The 25,569-nt window shown below is 38.0% G+C and overlaps 1 protein-coding gene and 1 pseudogene across 3 annotated transcripts in view; one reads left to right on the top strand and one right to left on the bottom strand.

The window, feature by feature from the left end:
• The first annotated feature begins 1,856 nt into the window (after positions 1–1,856).
• Positions 1,857–25,569, top strand: part of Pde7a (phosphodiesterase 7A) — a 105,011-nt gene continuing 81,298 nt past the window's right edge. For all 3 annotated transcript variants that reach the window (XR_012446325.1, XR_012446326.1, XM_074068593.1), the window contains exon 1: positions 1,857–2,069. Coding sequence is in view for 1 of the 3 variants with exons in the window: in XM_074068593.1 (XP_073924694.1) it covers positions 1,932–2,069 (138 nt within the window). In the remaining 2 variants the exon portion in view is untranslated. The remainder of the gene's footprint in view (positions 2,070–25,569) is intronic.
• Positions 15,861–25,569, bottom strand: part of LOC109675982 (G1/S-specific cyclin-E2 pseudogene) — a 29,982-nt pseudogene continuing 20,273 nt past the window's right edge.

Raw genomic sequence — 25,569 nt, forward strand, 5'->3', positions numbered from 1 at the left:
TGAGGTTTTTGTGAGAAGAAAATGTGGTGGCGTATGTGAGAGTGCTCAGCATACGATACATGCTCAACATGTATCATATCAGATGTTAGGGGAGTAATTAGGGTTTCAAAGATTAGTAGGATCAGTTGTTGCACTAAAGGGGCTTAGCGCTTTACTATCCACTAGTGAAGACGGAATCCAAAAGACCACAGCGGAGGTTTTTTTATATGAATATATATATTTAAGTGAAAAGCAGACAAGCAGAAAAATACAGAGCAGGTATAGTTTAAGTAATATAAAAGAGATTCCACAGGAAGGTGATAAAAGATCTTACAGACCTTCCTCATCTATCAAATTGTGCACTTGGTACCTGATCTCATCAGTCCGAGGCTTTGCAGTGCTTTCAGAGGCCTGCCACCTTGCCAGTGGCCAGTCATCCCACATAAGTGGGAACCTGTATGCTCTGAGAACTGAGCCAAATCAATTTTGCCAGCAGGGGAAAGCTGAAGTACTAGAGACTGGAAAGCATTAGAAACAATCAGTTCTTGCTGAAAAGCTTTGACGATCTGGGGAGAAATGTGACAAACAAGCAAACTACACATTAGGCTTACCAAATAGGTCAAGAACTCTTTACTTTCTCCTGCTTTCTAAAAACCAAAAGCTAACACCACTTTCGGTTAGAAGGGCATGCTGTCTCCGTTTTTCTTTTGTCTTCTATCATCCTTTCTCATTTTTTTCCCCATTGCATTGTCTCACTTCTCAGTTTGGGTTTTACCCATCCATCCATCCATCCCCCGCCTCCTCACTCTTGAGGTGTCGGCTCCCCTCACTGCCCCGCAGGCCGGGACGACCCCATGACCTCACCTGCCAGGCTAGCTCCGGAGCCCAGCCATCCCAAGGGACCGGGCAGTGACGTAGCGGGAGGATGGTGCCCTGGAGGTCTGCTGACGTCACTGCCGCAGCGGTCCCGAGTGATGCCCAAGAATGGGGGTTAACGGAGGGTAAGCCAGCGGTATCCCCGCGGTCAGGGCTGAGCACGGCGAGCAAGTCACGTGCTTTGACTTTCTGGGGTCCGCAGGCCGAAATGGCGCCTCCCCCGCGGGCTCAGCCCACCCCACAGCCTTAGCGCGCTCGAACGCAAGTTTAGCACTGAAGGGGAGGCCCCCAAACCGCGGGGCCTCGTGCGCACGCGCCCTGGGTTGCGGGAAGGCAGCGGAGGGGGCTGAAGGATGAGTGGCAGGTCTGGGAGGAGGCAGACGTGCGGCGGGAGGATCCGGACCCAGCGCAGGGTGCGGCACCGACCACGGCTGCAAGCGCCCTCGCCGCCAGCCCGTTTCCCTGGGCGCTGCGGCGGCGCGGGGCGCCGGGCCCGCGGCGCGGCGTCGTGACGTCAAGGTGGCGGCGGCCGTGGTTGGCGCACGGTCCGTGGCTGCGAAGTGTGAATTACGCCGGGCTCGCGCGGGCGGCGGAGTGAAGTCAGGCTCCGGGGGAGGGGAGGGGCAGGGCTCCGGCGGCGGCCCGAGCTAGTCGCTGGTTCCGAGCCCCGCGCGCCCTGGCTCTGGCCGCTGGCTGCAGCCGTCTTTTCCTGCACCGCTCTGCTCGTCCTTGCTCCGCTCCTGCTCGGCTCTCTCCGGACGGGCTCCTCTCGTCCGAGGGGCCGTGGGGGCGGTGGGGTTTCCCCTCCGACTTTGCCTGGTGGCTGCCCCGCTTTGCAGTCGGTCCTCCTCACCGGGAGCCGGGGCGCGCACGGGTCCCGGTAACTGGCGCCGCGGCCGCCGCAGCGCCTTCCCGCCGGCGACCAGAGCGGAGGGCTGGGGTGGGGGAGGCGTGAGCGCGGCTTCCCGACCCGGGGTCGGCGCGCGCCCGCCCTGCCCCGGCCTCGGCCCGGTGTCCCCGAGCCGCGGCCCCCTCCCAGCACAGGGGCCGGCGGCCGAGCAGGGCGGGCGTATTCAATGGAAGTATGCTACCAGCTGCCGGTGCTGCCCCTGGACAGGCCGGTCCCCCAGCACGTCCTCAGCCGCCGAGGAGCCATCAGCTTTAGCTCCAGTTCCGCGCTCTTCGGCTGCCCCAATCCTCGGCAGCTCTCGCAGGTAACCGCCGCCTCCGGGGGCGCGCACACTGGGGGCTTCTCGCTTTTGTTTCCCTGCGCGGCGCCCCTAGCCCGAGCTTTGTCCATTGTGTGTGGATTTCTCGGCCGCCCCCATCCCCGAGTCAGAGCGGTTTCTTTTCATCCTCGCGGCTGTCCACCCTCAGTCCTCCGGCCTCCCCAGCCTCAAGCCGGGTGAAAACCCTTGAGACCCTCTCCCTCCCCAGGCCCGCCTCTTCTGCCCCTGAGGCTTGCGCCTCAGGAGTGACTTTGCCCTGGGCGCTTTCTTGATGTCTCGGTGAAAGTGGGACCCCTATTCCTGAGCTGCGGACCGGACCACACCTGTTCACCCCCCTCCCCCTCCCCCGCGCACACACCTGTGCGGTTCGCGCTCTCCTGCCCCAGCTCCCGCGCGCCCCGCGGTGCTCGGATGGTCTCTGCGGTTCGCAAACAATAGGCCTAGAGGTCCGGTGTGGGTCCTGTCCCTGACTTCTGCGTTTCGGCCCAGGGGCCCTAATTGGTGGCAGAGGAACAAGTCTACAAAGTTGATATCCACGGATCGCTTTTGTTTTCTAGTCGATAAGATTTTAGGAGAGAAACCTCTAAAGAGTATTCACAGGGAGACTTTGTTTCAAATGCTCCAACAGTTGCTCTTGAGAATGTTTTTTCTTTTTACGATGATGCCCTGGGCCCAAATCCTTAGTTCTGGTTAATTTTAATTGCCAGATTTAGAGTTGGGAGGCAAAAAAGAATTTTGCTTTGTTTGCATGTAAACTGAGGTGCCCTCATTGCCTACTGCCAGAAGTTCTGTGTTCATAAACTACCATTGAGCCTCAGCTCGTTTCAATTTTTTTACTTTTAAGTCAGACTTGCTAAATTGCCAAGGCTAGCCTCGAATTTGCGATCCTCTTGCATAGCTGGGATTACAGTTGTGCCACACCACACCAGGCCTTGTGATCACTTTTTTTAAAATCAAATATAATTTTTCCTTTTGCTTAATATTAGTTTCTATGGGAGCCTATTTTTGTCTCTCCAATTATATCGTAAGTGTCTTGAGCAAGATTTATGTTATTTTTTAACTGATAGTGTGGACAACATGTTTTAGAGATTTTGCTTATAACAGGTATCTACTAAATATAATTTGTCATTTACCTTTTTGCCTACATTGTAGAAAGAGCAAAAGCCTATATATGAGTTTCTTTCTGAATCAGACTTTTTCACAGCATAAAGTGGTATGCTAATAAGTTCAGTGCAGACTTGTAAAAATTAGTAAAATATTAAGTGGCTTTTCAAATAATAGCTATGTTATTTATTTGAAGGTTAGATTTGCGATCTGCATTTTCAGTACTGTTTAAAGCATCTTCACTTTCCACAATTACTGTTGGAAGAGATATTAATGCTGCTGAAAAAGTTTTAAATAGTGTAATTAAAGGCCTTTAATGGTAGTAACTTTTCACTTCTGAATATTATTTTACTTTCTTAGATCAGCAGGCACATGATGAATACCCATTTCCAGTTGTCTAAATAATGAAGGCAATCGCTGATCATTTATAAAGTTATAAAATACATACAATGTTTTTTTGTGTTTCCTGAGGAGAAAATGAATGAGACAGAAGATTCCAGGGGATTTAAAACAAGGCTGATCCCGAGGGTTTTACCTGATGTCTTAATTAATCCCTAGAGACCAGTTTTAAGCTCCATTCTTCCTTGAACATTTCTGAGACGGGTTTAAATGGGTGATGGAATTTCAAAAATATGATTGTGGCAGATAAAGCAAACATTGTAGTTACGCCATATTTTATTACCTCTTAAAACTTCTTAAAAATTTCTAAACCTCAAAGTAAGTATACAGGAACTTCTTAGTCTTTGAACAGAAAATTTCCCAAATTAACACTTTTTCTGATCAGTATTGCTGAGTGTTACAATGATGAGTGGATTTATCATTATCAAGGTTTTGTGTATCATTTAATAATAAACCACTGTTGATACTGATTTCTTTGAAGATAGATGGGAATGTGTAATAGAAAACAGGAGGTAGAAAGCCTTGGAATTTTATTCAGAGCACTATAAAATAATTATTGATTTAATCAAAAATTTTCTTTACCCTTGAATCTTCAGTTCCTAAGCCTAAAGGTATAGAAATTATATATATAATATATATATAAAGGTATAGAAATTATATATATATAAAAAGTTTAGGTGGTTTTGTAATTTTACAAAATTTTAATTAATTTTGCTTAAGGAAATAAAGTCATTTTTCTTTTTTAACACATTGTTAGAATTACAGTCTTTTAAAGTATGTTCAAGACTGTCAATCTTTTCAGTTCTTATTTTTCACAATAATATTTGCGCTCAGCCCATCACAGGTGATTAATAAATATTTGTTGAATGAGTGAACAGGTAATGAAATTAACTCTGACTGAATATCAGTTCTAATATGAAATCAGTGTGAGGACATCAAAGCAGGGCAATGGCTCATTTATCCAAAATTTGGTTTATTTGGTTTAAAACTTGTAACTGCACACTAACAGGTACAGAAAACAGAAAAGACTACACCCAAAACAGATTTTGAGGTCTTTGCCAAAGCCTATGAGAGTTAGGCAAAGTTTTCTAAGTAAGCAGGAATTTAGAAGTGGAACTGGAGTCAGCTACAGGCCGGTCTCCCTGATGGAAGAAGTTGACAGCTGACATATCAAAAGCCAGGGATGGGAAGAAAAACTCTCCCAGGCCAGCAAGTTTTTAAAAGGCACCCTGAGGACATTTATTTAGTTTAGGGGCTTGAGTGTTGTGCAATGCATTATTAGTCAAAATAATGTTTTGTTTTTAGTGTTCTGTTTTTAAAAGTTGAAAGATTTCTGCTGTCTTTACAAAAAAGACTTCCATGCCAGTTTAAGTGTTGGTGTTTAAATGGCAAAGCTTGTGTTATCTGGAAAATTCACTTATGAGGATCATTAGTTTATCTAAGAATGAGGCATTAACTTTTTTTTTTTCAAACCAGGTCTTGTAGTACATTTTTAAATGGCTAATATGAGTTTCTTGAATTATTTGAATAATAAGGTTAATGAGTGAAACCTTTTTGCCATTTTTAGATATCAGTTGTTGATAGCTGAGTTATAAACATTCGTCTTTTAGAGCAAAGTTCTTATTTGGGGAAAAAAATGTGAAGGCAGAAATTGTGTCTTGTTCTCCCCTGGTACTTTGTGTGGGTAGGTGTGCAGTACATGTGAGGTTCCATTAATGGATCAGTGGAGATGCTAGAGCCCCTGCACTTACGAGATTATTTTGGTCAGAAGCAAATATTATTTAGATTAGAAATTTGAGGTTTAATTTTTAAAATTGGTGAGCTTAAGAGTATGGTAAGTTGTTATGGAACATAATATTGGGATGTAACACAAACATACTTTTAATAACATAATAAGCCAAATTTGATTTTTAATCAAAAAGTTTTTAAAGAAACCATTTCACAAAAAAATAAACTATTTCTATATTTATTCACAGAACATGTATAAGGCTCCTGTATTAGATGTTAAGAAAGTGTAAAGAATTTACAGTTAAAAAAAAAAAATCTTGGGCTGGGGCTGTAGCTCAGTAGTAGAGCGCTTGTCTAGCATGCGTAATACCCTGGGTTTCATCCCCAGCATTGGAAAAGAAAAAAAAAAATCTAAATAGAAATCCCTTGTGACCCTGCCATTCTAAGTTTTCAAGCTTTGTATTCTCTACCTTCCTTATATATAAACGTTTTCCACTTGTAGTCATTGTGTCCATAATTGTCTTTAGCAATTTTCAAAGTATATGACAAATTATCAGGGTTCACTATGTGCAAGAATAGTTAAACTCTGGATAGCTGGGTGTAGTGGCACATGCCTGTAATCCTAGCACTTGGGAGGCAGAAGCAGTTTGTGAATTTGAGGCCAGCCTAGGCTACATAGCAAGATCCAGTCTCAAAACAACAACAAAACAAAACAAAAAAACCTTTGGATAAAAGTTGGTTCTTTAAGAAGTTTTCAGGATTGTGGTGGGGAAAAAGATAGGGTATTATAGTTATCAAAGTGTGAAACTACAAGGAAGGTATACCAATCAGGTAGACTCATGTAGTTGTTGGAGGTTTAGGCCAAGGACTGAAGGTTAAGCAGATGTTTCTAGACAAACTAGTGAATATAGGGGGACAAGGAGAGAAAATGGCCCATGCAGATACGTACTGTGTAGGTTAGTACTGCTCAGTAAGACCTTCTGTAATGATGGAAATCTTCTCTGCTGCGTTCAGTTTGATAGTCACTAGCCATATGTAGGTAGTGGTCACTTGAAATGAGGTTAGTCTGACTAAGGAAATGAATTTTTAGTTCAGTTTTATTTAAATAGTGAGTGGCGCTGTATGGGCAGAGCAAATGTATAGATCATTACAAAGGATCGTTAGAGGAATTGTCAGGGTTGATCTGTCAGCAGCGTGTTCTCCAGATGTGGAACGTTGATGTCTTCAGGTTTTTGTTGTGGCACACAAAAGTTCATTTAATAAATACCATCATCCATGTTTGATAGTCTTTAGAATCACTAGGTTGTGTCAAAAGGTAAGCATGTTTTTTGGCTTTTTCAACAGGCTCTGTCCTTTTACAATACTAAGATGAATGATCATACCTTTTCTTCTCCAATCACGTGTTAGCAGATACTGTTTTATAATGTTGCTACTATAGTAGATCCACTGTGCCCGAGTTTGTTTTAAGTTACAGTAAGCAAGATTTATGTACTTTCTAAAGTGTTGTCTATGCTATTTGCATTTCTGTTGTGAAGTTTCATTTGCATATTCTGTACTCACTTGTAAGGTCTCTTACATATCCAGCATCTGTTTTTAAATGTGCATTACTCTAAATTGATGCTACCATTGCATTTGTCTCTTCACAAACCTACCTACAGCCACTGATACAGGGAATATCACACAGAGTCAGTGGTTTTCGTTTGTAAGGTATCTGTGCCACGATTTTGTGGTTAACATCAAGTATCTCCTGTTTATTATTTTCTTTGAGCAGGGATTTTGGATTGCTGCTCCATGCCTCCACCTGCTGGTAGAGATGGCTCTTCATTTTCAGAAAATGATGGCTAGAGGGAGATGACCAGGGTGGGCAGGGCAGAATATGGGGGGAAAATAAGTTGTTAATTAGATAACTGAGTTTCAGCAAAGCCTGTACTATTCACAATTTTGAATAGACCAAACTCCATCTCAAATAGAGATGGCAAATGATAGTTAATAAAGATGCAGTAGTCTTGCTTTGGTAATAATGATTACTATTTGTTTCCATTTTGGGAGTAACTCCTACATGTTAGATGCTTTACTTTGTATTTTTAATCTTTATAAAAACTATAAGGTAAGCAGTATTCCATTTTTGCCAAGAAGTAAACTGAGCTCTGGGATATTAAGTACCTTGTGTGAGGCATCACAGGAACTTTGGGGAGGGCTTGTCATGTTCCAGTTTCCTCGTTTTTAATCTGCAGGCCTTAACAGTGAAGGTGAATGGAATATAGTTAGGATTTTAGCTTTATGGAGTATGAGTTTTGTTGGCTCATGCATGTGGATAAGGAAAAACAAATTCACTGATGCACTGACTGATTATTTGAAGAGAGAACCTTTTCAGAGCATATCTGAAGTATTTTCTACATGCCATGTTCTTGGATGATATACCTAAGTTAAATCATGCTCTTAAGATAGTAAGGTAATTTGAAACTACTTTGATGAGTGGCTGAAGAAATTAGAGACACTTAGTTTGAAGGGAGAAAACCCCATCAGATTTCAGTCAGGAGGGAGGGGATAGAGATTGGGTGGTGTTGGTGAGAGATAGTAGAGAGTATTGGTGTTTTCCAAGGTTAGAAGGCCTGCCATGTGAATGAAAAGGAGGGAAAGAAGAGTAGTACAGATTTCGATTGGTTGTATGTTCCCAGTTGCTATACCCTAGTCCTACTTTGTGTCACGTGGGTTCTAATTTAGAGAAGATACAAGCGTAAAGTTGCCATTTGTGCAGGGTAACACAGGTAGTGTGATAGGTTAAACTCCAGGTCAATCTGGCTCTAAAGCCCATGTGTTCTCTTTTACACAGGGAAAGGTGTTACATTAGCATACGAAAAGGACCAATAGCTGGGAATAATAGGGAGATGGAAAGAGAAAACTTGAATTTGACTATACTAGTAACTAAATAAATGCGTAATAAATACTTTAATTGATGTTGCAGTCCTTAAAAACTAAGATAAGTGGTATTACTCCCATTATTACCAAGGAGTAAACTGAGCTTCCAGACATTAAGTGCCTTATCTGAAACATCACATGAACTTTGGGAAGGACCTGTTAAATTCTGACTCCTTTATTTTTAATCTGGTATTTTTTGCTTTTAGATTGACAAAAATATTTTTAAAAGTTGGTATGTAGACTGAAGTTTATATTTACACAATGCTAGTAGGATTGTAAGTTGTTGTAAGTTTTCTGAAAATTAATTCTGCCATTGAATTATGAAATGAATACTTAGAAAATTAATATTTTTGCTTGATAGTTTACTTTTGGAGATCTAGCCTGAGTAAATAACTAGAAATGTTGATGAAGATTAATCTTTAAGGATACTCATTCCATTATTATTTAATTAAAAAAATTGAAAACAGTAAATAATGTCTAAGTCTCATGGAATACAGTATTTTTTCATTATTTTTGTATTATGTAACCACTACTTTGTAGAATTTAAATGATATAATACCATAGTTTGCATATAGCTAAATAAATTTCAGTATTTTTATTATGTCTGTATTGTATAAGAACACTTAATCATACGGAAAAAATGTTTACAACTTAATTAAGTGAAGAAACATTCCCTAAGGTATCTACAGATTACTCCAATTTTGTTTAAAAACAAATCACAACACCCCTCCCATGTATGCTTGTGAAAAGAAAAAAGAAAAATCTGGATATAACCCAAAATGCTAACTGAAGCTATCTCTGGATGGTGAAATTTTGAGTAATTTTTAACTTTTTATTTAAAAATTTATATAATTTTATAAGTGTTCTTCTAACAACAATCTCTGTTTTAACCAAAATTTAGGGATAAAAAGTCAAGCCAATTGTATTTGGGCCAAGACCTCTGGCAGATAAAGTGGACTGCCTCATGAGATTATAAATTCCCAGTTAGTGATGGTGGAGACAACAGCTTGAAAGATACTTGGATGAGGATATTGTGAAGGAAAATTGACTCTTCTGATTCCTTCTTACTTCATGTGAATCTTTGCATAACTCATTTATATGTCTGACAGTTACATTTGTATTGCTCTGATACTATAAAATAGTTCACCCTCCATCAGAGATGGTGGGAAGTAAAATGGTACAGTTACTGTACCATTAGGAGAGCTAAGTGATGATAGCTGGTAAAGAGGTCTTGAGCAGTGCCAATGGTAAAAGGAAGAGAAATGGGAAGTTCGAAGTAGGTCCTAGAAACTGATTTCCTTTGGGAGTGAAATATTCCTACTTTTTTAGTTTGGGAGACCATGTAGATCATGAAGCAAGTAACAAAGATACAGTTAGGATGAGGAGGCAGGCAGTTTTCCCTCCCTTACCCTCTTCTTTTCTTTCCTCCCTCTTTGAATATGTTGAGTTCAGGTGTCTTGGTATCATGCAAGAGGGAGTCCAGTAGGTGACATTTTAGGAGGAAAGTTAGGACTAATGATAGATTCTGATCTTTATTATAAGGGTTTTCAATCATTTGGCTCTTCTATTGCTTCAAAGGGCTTAAAAAAAAAGAAAAAATGTCTTCTTACAGATCTTGAATATTTCATCTAGGTTGTAGTATTTGTAAGTGATAGAATTTCTTGTGTATTGCTTAAATCACAATTTTAAATGTGTCTTGTTAAAATTTAAATGTGTTAACAATTCAACATCCTCCATCTATTTTAAAAAATATATGAGCAAGCTCATAATTTTAAGCCAGAATTTTATATTTCTTTCCTCTTTGAATTGTTATTAATTTTACTTTCTTTACAATTAGTGTTCTGGGTTCTGTTTTATTTTTATCAATCATGTTATATTTTCAGCAATAAAAGTAAATTCATTCATGAAGTCAAGTAGATGGAAATGAAAAGTGCTTTATTTTAGCAGTGACTCAGTTCTTCTGAATTCTATGTACATAATTTAAAAATATTAAAATTTCCTGTGTTCACAAAGCTCTGTGTCAATGTCATTTATTTTGGACTGAGATATCATTGTAATCATGGCCAGGAGACAATGAAAACAACATGTAAATTACAAGATTTTAGTAAATGTAAAAGTAAAATTTTTTCAAATGTATTTTCAGTGGTATAGAGAGGGTTGATTTTGTTCAGTTATTTTATCTATCCTTTTATATTTTTTGTTAGAAATGTGGGAAATGGCTGTGATTCTGTTCTTCTTTACTTGAGCATTGAAAGTATGTTAGCTTTCCATCATTCTAACAAAATACCTGAGACAAACAACATAAAAAGAAACAGCTTATTTTAGCTCATAGTTTTAAAGATTTCAGTCCATGATGGTTAGTTCCATTGCTTTTTGGCCTGTTGCAAGGCAGCACATCATGGCAGGAGCCTACAGTGCAGTAAAACTGCTCTTCATGGCCCAGAAATGAGGTGGTGGTGAGATGGAGTTCCACTGTCCCCTTCAAGGGCTTGTCTCCAGTGACCTGAAGACCTTACACTAGGCCCCACCTCTTGAAGGTTCTACCATCTCCCATGCTGGGAACCACGCCATTACCACATGGACATTTGGGGGACCCTTAAGATCAACACTATATAGCAAAATATTGAGAAACCTCACAAATATAGTAGATGGTATAATTTTCCTCCATTAGTATCACCCATTTTTCTAAGTTGTATGCATAAAACAACCAAGTGATCCATAGTGAGAATTATTTTAATGCTTTGTCAGGTAGCAACTGGATTTGCTTCTTCCATTTTCATGGAATTGGTGACATCTTGAGAAAGGATTTCATACCCAGTGCTTAGAATAAATAACTTTTTTCCCCATGAATATTTTAACTGTCCTTTTGACTCCCCAGATGTTGTTTGACCCCAAGATGATAATATTCCACAGTAAGTTTCAGAGTGTGCACATTAAGGTGGTTTTTTACCAAGTGGCACAGAAGAGAGAGGTAAAGGAAAAGTAGTATGCTGTGTGAGGACCTAATAATCAGTTCACCGAAACTCTCCATGCTCATGACTTCAGGAGTTTGCATGACATAATTTGTGGACTACACTAGTGGATTACTGTATTCTATCTTGTTGCTGTATTCTACCATTCTCCAATAGCTACACAGAAATAATATGTATCTTTTTTCTTTTGCTTTTTTTTTTGAGACGGTATTCTGAGGTAGCCCTTCTTAGCCTTGAACTTGTCATCTTCATGCCATAGTCTCCCAAGTGCTGGGATTATAGGCATGTGCCCCAGCCTTTTCCTGGTTTTTGATTACTTCTATTCCTGGGTCTCCATACTTCTCTGTAGGCCTTCTTTGGGAATGGTATCAGAATATTAGAATATTAATGCTTACAAGGGAATACATAAATCCATTCCCAGCTTTTTTTGGTGTGATTGTTTTTGTGCTACCATAGAACCAACAACCATAAAGAGACCACAAAGCCTAAAATATTTACTATCTGGCTGTTCACAGAAGTTTGCTGTCTTCCCAGTAGAATGGGGATTTAGGTCTACTGATTAAGCCAGGTATCAGGCAAAGTAATAAAAGGGGCAACACTCCTGTAGGAGAACAGGGAAGAGAAGAGTGTCAGGAAATAAAAGTTGACCAAGAGAGCTTCGATGCATGGAAGTGAATGAGTACAGAGGCCCATCACCAGAATTTCAGGTTAAGAGAATGATTAGTCTCTGTTCAGGAATTAGGTGGGCAGTGCTGCAGAGAGAACTTTCGATATGCAATCCCCCCCTCTTCTGACCTTCCCATGACTGTGCCTGTACCGTGTGTCTTAAATTAGGGTGAAGTAATGCTGCATGGGGGAAATACGGATTTTTTTTGAGAGGGTTATCTGATTGGGCTTCACTTTTCTGGAGTGGCAATTGTTTGCCTGCTGTTTCCTGGAAGTCTTGCAAAAGGAAATACAGTTGTTCAAGTTAGCACTTTGAGATCCTTTTCATTCAGCCTCCCAGAAGCTGAGTTCATCCACATATTGAGGGCCATCGAACCTAGTGGAAAGTGACAGCCAAGGAACCAGTCTCACTTCCTGCAGGACAGAGTTGGACTCTAAAGCTCCTTCAAAACACCTCCTATGGAAGAAGTGTTCATCTCCTTCATTCATCCTCCCCTTCTCTGTTACTGTCCCTTACACCTTCCTTCTTCCCACCCTCCATTATTCAACAGCTTTCAGTACATATCTTTTTGTCCTCCATCTGCAGAGATGTAATGCATTTTGATACTGTTGGCTATCATTCTTTTCCTCTTCTTCCTCCAAGTGCCACTGTTAACAAATATGTTCTACATATAAATGTGTATATGATCATGTTTGTTTTTGTGTGTACATTTATTTTTTGGAGGTGTCTTCCATATATGAGAGAAAACAAGCCTTTGTCTTTCTGAACCTGACTTACTTCACTTAACATGATGTCCTCCAGTTGCATCTATTTACCTTCAAACCACATGGGTTTTGTTCTTCCTGAAGGCTGAGTAAAACTCCACTGTATGTATATTTGTGTGTGTGTACCATTTTTTTAATCCATTCATCATTTGTAGGGCATCTAGGTTGTTTCCATAGTTTGGCTATTGTAAACAGTGGTGCTAAATATCTGTGTGAAAGTGTCTCTACTGTATCCTGACTTACATTTATTCAGGTATATGCCAGGAGTGGTATCCCTGGGCATATATAGTAGTTCTGTTTCTAGTTTTTTAAGGACTATCCATACTGCTTTCCATAATGGTTATACTAATTTACATTCCCACCAACAGAGATCTGATCTCTGCCTCCCAGGTAGCTAGAACTAAGGTGTGAACCGCCTGCATCCTGCTCACCTGCATTTTAAAAGTTAAGAATGAAGCCTTTTTCACCTTGGGAAATGAAAGAGATACTATACCTGATCCAGAGCTTTCTAGCACTTTATATGTTTACTACATATGAAGGGTGAATAGTGGAATTTTTGGTAATTTAAGATTTCTTAAGATTTTGTGTGAATTCTTCATAGTGAACATTCTTTTTAAGCAAGAAAGAAGTTATTCTAAAAATTAAAATGAGAAAAGTAAGATGTAAAGATTCATTACTTTTAACAAGGGTAATACAAACTCTTAAGAAAATGAGACTACAGATAATTGGCAGAATACGCAAGCATTTTTAAGAAGAAACAAATGTAGGAAAACATGTACAGCTTCTCTAATAAAAAAGGAAGTGCAAATAAAAGGTTGGGGGAGGAAGACTGAAAAACGCCACTGTTGACAAGGATGTGAAACAATGTTTATTCTTATGTGTGGAACTTGAAGATCATTTGATTCAACCTTTTGAGAGGACAGTAGGTCTATACTGTGCAAATGAAAATTTTAAACGTGAATACTAACCTTTCTGCATTTCTTGACTTTGTCCAATTGAGCAGTTGTAAAACTTTGCTAAAATATATTTGCATAGATTTTTGGTAACACTTTGTGACATTGATAATGATGAATTTGGACTTATTTCAATGCTTAGCAGTGGGGGATTGGTTAAATTAGTGGTACTGTAATTCAGCAGAAAACTGTGTCCAATAAAATGATATCATACAGCCATAGCCATATTTGTCATAGAAAAATGTGCATAACAATTTGGGTGAGAGAAAAACTAGTTGTGAAATAGCACATTGTGTAAGCAGCTTTCTACACAACATCTGTCTTTGTAGATAAAATCATGGAGGATATTATATATACACCAGTGTCTGAATACATCCAAATCTTTAAGTTTGCTCAGTTCATGTTAACAGTGGCTATCTTTGGGGAGTGAGATATTTTTGGCATTTTCTTTTTCTTTACTATTTTTGTACTTGTGTGATTTTTTGTTAAAACAGTGAAGAAATATATTTTTTGGTACTCTGAAATTAACAAGCTATTTTTGAATAGTTAAATTACATTATTTAGACCATTAAAAATAAATTGCATCTATTAGAATAACATTTAAATATAATTATAAAATTATGAAGAGACTGGAGTTCAGTAAGTTAATTTAGTGAGTACAATTAATAAGAGGTGAGTTATTCAATGTTGTAGCCTCTGTGTGCCTAGCACATAGTATGTGCTCAATTGTGTAGTTTATGGAAAAGAAAGTATTGTTTTTAATGTATGGAGGAATACACTGTATTCGTTTTTTTAAAATAAGTTTTATTTTTTAGACAATGGGCTAAAAAATAGTATTAGATTTTTGCATAATGCATATGTACACATTTAGTGGCTTTTTCTTTTGAGATAATGTATGATATATTGTAAGAACATTTGTAAATGCCACAGTGTACACCCACCCAGCACAACAATAAAAAATATATTAAAATGCTGAAATACTAGTTTAAAAACAAAAACTATACAGAAAACTTCATACCATAACAATAGCTTAAATTTACACTTTCTTCAAAGGGAGAAGTAATTCACATGTCTGATAACAAACTAGGAATGTAATATACTTTTTTCCGAATTAAACTTACCTTTTGAAATTTAAAAAGGCTTATTTAAATATTTATGTAAAATAGCTAGTCTATATATACAGCAAATTTAAATAGATTTCTATGAATCTATATATATTTAGTATTTTCTACCTTAAGAAAATAGAAGTTTAGGTCAAGTGTTGTTTTATCACTTTGACATTGTACTTACCTCGTAATATAGAAATTTGAAATGTACCTTAATAGTTTTGTAAAAATAAATAAAGCCTTTACTCTCACAAAATTTCAACCCCCCCCAAAAAAAATCCCTTAGAGATAACTTTTTTTTTCCCCATAGGGATATCTTAAAGTAATAAAGTGACTTTCTCATATAAATAGTTTGAAAAAATAATTAAGTTTTTCACCCAAATAGTGATACACAAAAAGGTTACTATATTACAAAGCAACCTATATGTCAGAGCCCCAAGTAGGACCAAAGCATTTATCTTGTTTATAATTTCTTTGGTTCCCTCACTGTTTAGATCAGAGTTTACACATCAGGTTCATTGAAGCTTTACTGATGAAAAAATACTATGATAAGGCAAACTAGTTAAAAACAGATTAAATTTAACCATTTGGAAAAATTCAAGCTTTTTCGTAGCTTGTTACAACAGCTTTAGATAAGTTAGTCTTTGTAAACAAGTTTAATTTTTTATTTTCAAGAACCAAATTGCACTTGTCAAGAGTGTAGGAATTTTGAAAAAGCTAGATTTGAAGTACTTTTATCACTTAATGTACCTGTTAAGGTAGCATTTGTCTAGTCCAAAACCCCAATGATAAAATTCCTAGTTTATCCACTGGATCCAAAAATCATCATCGTTGTAATAATAATGGCATAAATTGTGGCTGGTTTCTATCCAGTAATCTTGGGAATGAAGTCATCTTTGTAAACCAGCCCTGCTGTTGTTTTTTTTAACACCTAATATGGAAAGTAAATTTCTTCTTTAGTGCCAACTTTAAGTGGTTTTAAAATCAAAGAATGGCATTGTAACTTCTGAATTGGCAAGGACAATCATAGCACTATTTTTTTTTTTAGAAAACTTTAGTTGTTCAGTGTATGAAATTCTACCTAGTACTTACTCAGTTCCAACTTGTTTACTTTGTTAACAACTTTAGTGTTTTCCTGGTGGTTTTGGGGGCTGTTTGGTGGTGTCATATGCCTCCATTGCACACTGGTGACAACTGTCCTCCTTTTCTGAAGGTGTTTACAGAAGTTGCTTCCTCCAGCAGAGCTAAATAATTTGTATGTGTTTGGATATTATGTCTGTCTTCCATAGATATCTTCTTAAAGTCTTCAGCTTCACTGGACTAGCACTTTTCACTACACTGACAAAAGGTACCATCCAGTCTACACATTCTGAGATGCCTCTCCAAACCTGAGGGTTTTGTAACCACTTCAATGGAGGTAAAATGACAAAAGGCGGTGGCAGCCAGTATTCCGTACTAGAACTCTTAATGAGTCGATGGCTAGAGTACATAGATCTAAAAGCTGAGTTATTCGAATGAATGTTTCCTGAGAATACTGAGGTAGAAGAACTTTAGAAACATCTTCAACAGCATCAACTTGGAGGAAGATTTAACCAGGAGATGATTGTTACAGGACACAGTTCTGTAACATTTTAAAGCCTCTAATATAATGAGTTCCATCCTTAAGATATCCTCTTCACTGCAAGCACCATCGCTGACATAGCAAATTCTTGGAGTTTTGGATTGTAGTTTTGAAGGTTTGAAGCAGTGAATAATGAGGTAATTCCAATGACTTGAAGCATAGTTTTATTTATATACTTTTGTGTCAACATAAATCTGTCAAGTCTTGTGCAAGATAAAATGTTTCCCATACCTCTACAAGCCAGTCTAGGAGTATTGACCTCATCTGTGGTTCCAAGTCAGAATGCAGAACTTCAAAATGTTTGTCTTGCACTTATCTGCTCTCTTTTTAAAAACATGTTCAGCCAAACCTCTTTTGAACACCCCCAGCTCAACTCTGACAAAGGTGAAAATGTAATAAAAAGATTTTTAAATCTGTAGCTTGTAAATCTGGAGAAGTCACTTATTTCTAGTTTGTTGTGGGATGTTTCAATGGTAATACAAAGACTGATTCCCCCAGATGGTATTGTGGCCAACAATTCCTAATCTCATACTGATGTTTCTTGTGACTTTCACTTTTCTTTCTTTTTTTTCTGACAGCCTGTTCTCTTCTTGGCTTTTATTATGTGGACTTCTTGAGGGGAGTCAGACTGTCTGGACTGGGCATGCTGCTTAGATTGTAAATGGCTACTGCATGTTGACAGTCTCTTTCTTTTAGGTGTACAAAACCTCGCCACACTGGCTACAGCTCTGTCCCTACTGCATTTTTAATGAAAAATGAAAAAGTACAGTAGTGACTACTTTATAAAACAAATTTTTGCCTACTTCAGAGCTTAGAAGTAAGCTTTCTGCTGTATTTAGTTTACTCAAGTATTTGTGTAACACATACTTAAAATCTAAAAAGTCCTCAAGAAAATGTATGAATCAGAATCTTAGAATATTAATGTTAGAAGAGACCAATTGAGATGAGTCCCCTCAACATACAGGTGAATAAACTGAGAGGCTAATGGACACATGAAAACAGTACAGAAATTGTTTCTGGTGAATAGACCTGATTTTGATTGTTGTCCTTACTTGAACATTTTTAGAATGGTTGAACACTTTATAAGGTGATCCTTTGGGATGGTGAATAGTCTAATGGATTGGATAGTGTTATCAAAAATTTATGTCCAACAGAAACCTCAGATTGTGACCTTATTTAGAATAAGTGTGTACAAATGTAATCAAGTTAGATGAGGTCATACAGGATTAGGACAGGACCTAAGTTCAGTGACTAATGTTTCTGTGGACACACAGAGATTCAGACACACATACGGGAGAAGACTATGTGAAATTGGAGGCAGAGACTGTAGTGATGCAGCTATAAGGCAAGAATGCCAGAGATTGTTATGGAGACAGCAGAAACCAGGGAGAGGCAAGAGATATTTTCTAAAGCATTCAGAGGGAGCACGGCCCTGTCAATACCCTGATTTTTGACTTCTAGTCTCCGGAACTATGAGTAAGTTTCTGTTGTTTTAAGCCACACAGTTTATAGTACTATGTTATAGCAGCCCTAGGAAAGCAGTAGAGATGGTTTTGATTGTTTCAGTTCTTTGAATCAGCAGACATTTACTAAAGAGTAAAAGTGCTCTGCTAGGTGATTACAGAGATAAATTAGACATTGTTCCTGCTTTCATTTTTGGGGTTTGGTCCAGTAGGAGAAAGAGCATGCAGACATATTATTGTAATGCATTTTGAGGAGTCAACCTTAATGGGAACACTGCTTTATTCTTTACTGTACCTCTGATGCTGTCAGTCCTGCCTAGTTTGGAGCACATTTGGCCCATTGCCTTGGTCTCCTGTCACTAGAATTCTGTCTCCACAGATGGGCTGAAGTGAGTTTTTAAATGTAGTTAGGTCATGTCAGTGTGCTAGAAACACCAGTGAGTTCTCATCCCAGTTACAATAGAGTCTGAACTCTTTTTCATGGTGTGCCCTCACAATCTGGTCCCTGCTGCCTCTGCATTCTCATCTGTTTCCATAGTGGTCTCTCTGCCAGCATTGTTCTCATCCTTCCATTTTGCTCTGGCTGCTCCCGTGGCTCCTTGTTATTCAAGTTCTGGTTCAGTCTTTGCAGAGGAAGTGTCCTTGTGCCCTCCCTCCTGTTTAAATAGCAACTCTTACCCGATTCATGTCATCACCTTCTTTTATGTTTCAATTTTTGCCTTAATTTCAATAAAAAGATGCTCTATATTGACAAACCTGTAGTAAGTCTTAAGTCTCTAATGATGTAATAATGAGAGTAAATTTATTATTAGTAAAAGTTTTCAGTATTTTTTAATAGTACTGGGATTTGAACTTGGGGCCTCTAGCTTGCTAGGCAGGTGCTCTGCCACTTGAGCCACACCACCAAAACATGCCTGAACTGTGATCCTTCTACTTACACTTCCTACATAGCTGGGAAGACAGGTGTACACCACCATACACACCTTATTTGTTGAGATGGGGTCTTGCTAACTTTTAGTCCAGGCTGGTGTTAAACTTTAATCCTTCCTATCTTCACTTCCTGAGTAAGTGGGAATCTGTCATGAGCCACTATACCTGGCAAGTTTTCAGTATTTTAAAATCTTCCACATGTGTACTTGTCTTCACAATATGAATTTGATAATGATTTAATTCATTTTAATAGTTATAATGGAATTTTGACTTATCTCTGTTTTCAATGTATGATAAAAGGAGGTGATGGTATAAATTGTTTTATTGATTGGTTATGTTTATCACACATACCACTAATTTATTTGTATGGCTTTACCTGGCCTCACACTTTACCTGCCTCCTATGTCCCCATAGAATATGTGGTCAGGAACCAGGGATCTTGCTTTCCCTATTCACTGCTCTGTCCTAACGTGCAACACAGTAAGGACTGTGAACAGAAGAATGAAGAAAAACTTACTCTTGTTACTCATTTAGTCATGTTCTTGTCATGTCAGAACATATGTCACCATGGCTTTCCTTTGGATGAATCCCAAATTGTTACAATCACACCTTCATCTTTATCCCCTTTCTTAGTTATCCTTTGTGGTACTGGAGTTCTCTTAATCTCTAAATTGATGTAACTCTCACTTAAGAATACAGTGAGATTTAGAAAAGTAAGTTGCTCGTACCAACACAACTGTAAGTAATGTTTATAGGCTTTGAACTTAGATTTCTTTCTAACTTGAGCTCCGCTGTGCTGTGCTGTTCTGTGCTGTGCTGATGTGGGGGCTGATGCTTTTGGAGAGTAGGAGGTATAAATCCAGAATTAGAATAGGATCCCTGTCCCTTTGGAATAGAAATAGCATACACTTATTATTTGCTTCTATAAGAAGAACTGGGTGATATTTGTTAAACGGACCTTTAAAAAGTAACTTGAATTTTTTTGGACTAGAAATAATATATGCTTATTATAAAATACATAAGAAGGTTTGGGGGTGTGACTCAAGTGATAGAAAGTTTGCCTAGCAAGCATGGGACCCTGAGTTCAAACTCCAGTACTGCCAAAAAAAAAAAAAAAGAAAAGATAAAATACATGAGATACACTAAAAATAAAAAAGGAGAAATGCTATACAGAGTCTTACAACCTAGAGATAATCACTGTTAACATGTTAGAGTATTTTATCCAATATTTTTTCTATGCAGAAATAAAATATTGTGATGATTATTTTTACACACAAATCTTGAATTTTGACATCATTTCCTAGTGTAATTACTAGATCAAACACAATTGTCAAATTTTCCAGAAAGTTGATTCCATGAGCATCACATGAATGCCTTTTCTTGCCTTGTCAATATTTTTAGTTTTCATTTCTTGGATTTTTGTAGGCATTAAACTTGTAACATATGTTTATTATTTATTACATACTATGGATCATCTATGAACTGTTTATTGCCTGTTTTTCTGTTGGCATTTTAGCACATCCATTAAATCAATTTTTGGATTATTTTATATTGAGAACTAACATTTTGTCATTTTGGCCTTAATTTCGATAAAAGGATACTCTGTTATTTATATGGACAAACCATTGCTAGTAAATCTTGTCTCTTTAATGATACAATAATGCAAGTAAGTTTACTGTTGTGTTTAAATTTCTTATATATATGTTTCTACATGTATATTTCTTTTTAATTTCTTTAAGTATATATGTGTTTATCTACTTACATGCTGGTATGGACTGAATTGTGCTCTTTTTGAAGATGTTGAAGTCCTAAACCTTAGTACCTGAGAATGTGTCCTTTGTTATTTTGTTTTTTGTTTTTTTCTTATTTTAATGTTAGAATACCTTGGAGCAAGATTCAAGTGGCTGTGCAAGAGGCGCCATTGGGAATTTCAGAATTTTTTAAATTTTTTAAGATCCTAATTTTATTTATGTTGCCTAAACACATAAAAGTGTGTGTGTGTGTGTGTGTGTGTGTGTGTGTGTGTGCTTTGTGTGCATAGTTTATAAATAAATGCATTAAAAGTTTGGAAAACAATGCCTTAGAATCTGTTGATTGCTGTGAATTTTTTCAACCCCCTTGGGACCTCACACAAAAATGTATGTAACATTAAAAAGGATTCTTGGAGTCTACTTATCAGACCCCTAGAATACCTAGATTCTCACTTATCCATAACCTTTCTTGGTTCCTGAGTCCACTTACCTGGGCTTTTTGTCTGCTTACTTGACTTTCTTAACCAATTCTGGTTTCAGTCTTTAAGGTTGCAGCCCAAGATTAACTTTTAGCACAGGTGCCCTTGTCCATTGATATGTCCTGACTTCGGTATATTTGGTTAGACCATGAGCTCCTTAACAGTAGACACTGTTCAACTCAGTGCTCACACAAAGAAATATTCAGCAGACTTAGAAAGTGTATCAAAGTTATCCCTTCCTGTCAGTGCTCCAGACCTACTGAGTCCATTTTTCTGCTCTACCCACACTACCTCCTTTTTCCAGCTTCCACAAATGCCATTCCATCCCCTGCCATGGCATCCAGTCTTTTCTCTTTTAACATATCAAATGCCATCTCTTGGCAAACAATATCATACTTAGAATGATGAATAAAAGATTTCTGGAGAGCCTCTTAAGTGATAGTAGCATTCACATTTCCTCATGTAAAGATGGTAGATGATAAGAGGGGCAAGTTTTAATCCTTAAGACTATTAAAGGTCTGAATTTCTCTGGTGTCTTGGTTGTTTTAACAGTTGGTTCTGTACTTGAATACTTGTGTAATGATAGATAGCCCTTGTCTTCAGTAACTTGTGGGACATGATCCCAGGTCAGTATACCCTTTTTATTTTCAGGCTAAGTATAGAACTAGAGAGTAGTGAACTGAAAGGAAATGATTACAAATTTTTGCTTGTTTGCAACTGGATCCTCTCATTTAGGTGTAAAACCATTGACACCCAGTAGAATCATAGTGTGCGCCACATACACAATTTAAAATTACAAAGTAAAGTGAAAACAGATTTTATTTAACTCACTATATCCAAAGCATTATCAATTTATATAACCAGTATTTAAAAGATGTTAATGATATATTTTATTTTATAGTTTTAGATACTAAATCTTTAAGATCCTGTGTGTATTTTTTTACTTGAAGCATATCTCTGTTCTGACTAACACCATTTCAAAATACAGTATAGGCATAAGGGACTGGAGGTTCTCATTGAACAGCACACCTCTAGAAATAGTGCCATTTTATGGTTCACATGGTTAGGGAGTCACAGATACCTCTTTGTTTTCTGTAATTAGATAAGCTTGTAATCATACTATCTATTATGGAGTTACACACATTCCCACCTCTTCAAACATTAAATTACTAAATGTGGAGATACCAAGAGTCTGTGTAAATTGGCTGCATTTTTAGAGAGTTTATATAGTGTTAAATATGTGAGGACAGTAAAGTTTTAGCTTTATTTTCTTTCTTCGGGTTGGACAGTTTTGTGGTTTTGAGAAGAGAAAACCTTAAATTGCTGTTCTGTGAGAAGCCATGCTTTGTCACAGTGTAACTAACTCTCATCCTTCAAACAGATTTTTAGGTTAAGGGAAGTTGGGTGAGAAAAGGCATAAAGCTTTTTGGGGTTTGCTTTCTGATTTATCTCCTTGCATTGAAATTGTTTTCTCGCTTAAAAAACTCAGTACAAGGACTTTCTAAAAAGTAGAAAAGGTTTATTTAGTTATATGGAATTAATCTAATTTTGTTAAGGCTTATAAATAGTGCCCCTGAGGACCATGGGTAAATAATTCTTCATGTAGTTAAGAATATACAAGAAAGAAAATTCAAAACCAAATAAAGAATATACGAGTTTAGTTGGCAGACCAAACACCTTGCATCCGGAATATTGACCAGAGGGTCACATGTTTTATATTGTTGTGAAGACTGATAGAATAAAAATTACTTGAGTCTGTTTGAAACTTTTACTACTTGCTTTTTTATTTATTTCGGCAGTACTAGGATTAGAACTCAGGGCCTTGTGCTTCTAGGCACATACTCTACCACTTGAGCCACACCCTCAGCCCCTTTTACTGTTTTAAGAATTGGTGCAAATGTTTTTTGTTTTTTTGGTTTTTTTTTTTTTTTTGGTATGTTGGTTTGAACTCAGGGCTTGGTGCTTACAAAACAGGTACTCTGCCAGTTGAACCACATTGTCCATTTTGCTCTGTTATTTTAGAGATGGGAGTCTCACATACTATTTGCCCAGGCTGACCTAGAATCACCATCTTCCCAATCTCAGCCTCCCAAGTAGCTAAGATTACAGGTGTGAGCCACCAGCGCCCTGTGATGTCACAGTTTGTTTAAGTCAATGATTTCATTTTTTAAAGTTGTCAAAGTGTCATTTAATATTATTGAAATTTTGGAAAAGAATATCCCACTACTGTAACAATATTGCCTTTACTACTATATTTGTATAATATTTTAAGGTAGCTGTGATCATTGGATCATGTTTAATTTTGTAACTTTTTGGAATTTAATATTTTTTAAAATATGGTTTTGTAATAGTGTTTATAACATTTTATTTTACTGTCATATAATAGCTTGTAAATATGTATTGGCTAAGGAAGTGATTCTGTTCCATGAAGTGATACAGGGATCCATTTCTCATGCTTGTTAGTTGTTACCAAATTGCACTTGAGCCTGTGGGAAGAGGATAGATGAAATTCAGGGCAGTTTGCTGTTGAGGAGAGTGGGAAGTTGTGCTCTCTTTTGTTCACATTGTAGTAGTGAGAACTCAGTCACAAGGCCACACTTAGGTCTACAGGGGCTGAGAAATGGAGCTGTTAGTGGCTAGTTACATGCTTGGGAGCATAGACATGGGGACAAATAGTGGTCTGCCATAGTTTGCATACATTAGTCTTAGCAGCCTTTGTTTTTTTTGTTTTTTTTTAAATTATTTTATTATTCATATGTACATACAAGGCTTGGGTCATTTCTCCCCCCCGCCCCCACCCCCTCCCTTACCACCCACTCTGCCCCCTCCCTCTCCCCCCCACCCCTCAGCAGCCTTTGTTAAAGGGATTATGAAGACTCTTAGAGTAGAACAATTTGTGTGATACTGACTTTTAAGGATTATGTAATTTTTCAAATGTGTGTGCATTAGTTTAATACCCACCTTTGTTGAACTTACATTCCTTTAAATATTTTGCTATAATATTTGTAAGAATGTGCTAAGCATAGTTTTCTCCATATTTTGGGTTATTTCCCTAACGATTTGGGGGAGGGCAGATACAGTATTATAGGACCAAGTAACCTGAATGAACATTTTTATAGAATTTTAATTTCTGTATTTTATAAAGCAGTTATTTTGGTACTCTAGAGGGTGACTAAAGACCAACTGTATAAAACTTTGAAATACTCTTTGGGATTGGGAGGTGTTACTGGGGTTTGTACTCAGGGCCTTGCACTCATTAGGCAGGTACTCTACCACATGGGCATACCACCAGCCCTTTTGATTTCGTTGTTTTTCTTATAGGATGTTACAGTTTTGGCTCAGGGCTGGTCTCAGACTTTGATCCTCTTACCTATGCCTCCCAAGTAGCTAGGAAGACAGATACGCACTACCACCACTGATCTATTGGTTGAGATGGGGGTCTCACTAACTTTTTACCTCAGCTGTCCTCAAACCCTATCCTCCCAATTCCCATCTCTTGTGCAGCTGGTATAACAGATGTGAGCCACTGAGCCCAGCCTAAAAATGCTCTTTATCTGGGAGCAGAACAATAAGAATAGGTAGCAATCTAGCTTGAGGCTACTATCATTCCACCCCATAAGCAAGCCATAAGTACCTTACTTTGAAGGGACTAAGCTTCCAGCTGGTGGGTGATATCTAGTTGCATTGTCTGTTGATGTGAATTTTCAAAGGTGTGAGGGAGGGTAAGTGGTTCAACTCAGCCCAAACTTTCTATAGTGTTTGAAACAAGCATTTTCCTGGATGAGACCATATACAAACACAAGAAAGACTTTAGAAGGCCCAAGGTTGCCACATTCCTAGAGCTGACTTAGAAATTGCATATATGCACCTAGGCGGCTTGAAAGGGCCTTATGAAAAGTTAAACCCAGGGTAGACTTGAAAACAGTCTGGACTGGACCACCGGCAGAGATGCAAGTCTTACTGTCTGGAGGTGTTTGAGCACAATTTCTGTCTAATCCTAGAGTGACTACTCAGTTATGTAAAAGGACAGCCACTAGGGAGCCAGGCCTAAAGTGGAAACAAGAATACATTAAAAGCAAACAACTGAGCAGAGATTTATCAGTTACGGCATACCATAGAGGAGAAGAGATTTCACACATTTATCGTGTTGACTATGCTAAACAAAGACAAACAAAGCAGCAGAGTACCTTTAATGGGGCAAAAGAGAGAATCTAGAGTTATTATCTAAAATCCCAAGATTAAACAATTACAAAATAATTGCAAGGACATAAAAGCAGACAATAGAAATTGTCTCCGTCCCCAAATATTGGATTTAGTGAAGAGTTCAACAATTATACACATGTTAAAAAAAAAAAAGGAAACCATGCTTAAATAACTAAATAAAAGCATAACAAGAAGTGAACAAATGGAGGTTTTTCAATAAGAATATAGAAATTATTTTTTTTAAATGAAACAACAAAAACCCACTCTGCGATATGTGTGATGAGAGGATGCTTCACTTTTCCCAAAACTTGTAACATAAAGCCAAACTCAGCATCATTTTACAAGGGCATCTGAACAGTTATCTTTAAAATTATCAAGATCATGAAAACACAAGGAAAAATAAATTATTGTGGATCAGAGGAGACC

The sequence above is a fragment of the Castor canadensis genome, chromosome 3 (genome assembly GCF_047511655.1).
Source record: "Castor canadensis chromosome 3, mCasCan1.hap1v2, whole genome shotgun sequence".
NCBI lineage: Eukaryota > Metazoa > Chordata > Mammalia > Rodentia > Castoridae > Castor > Castor canadensis.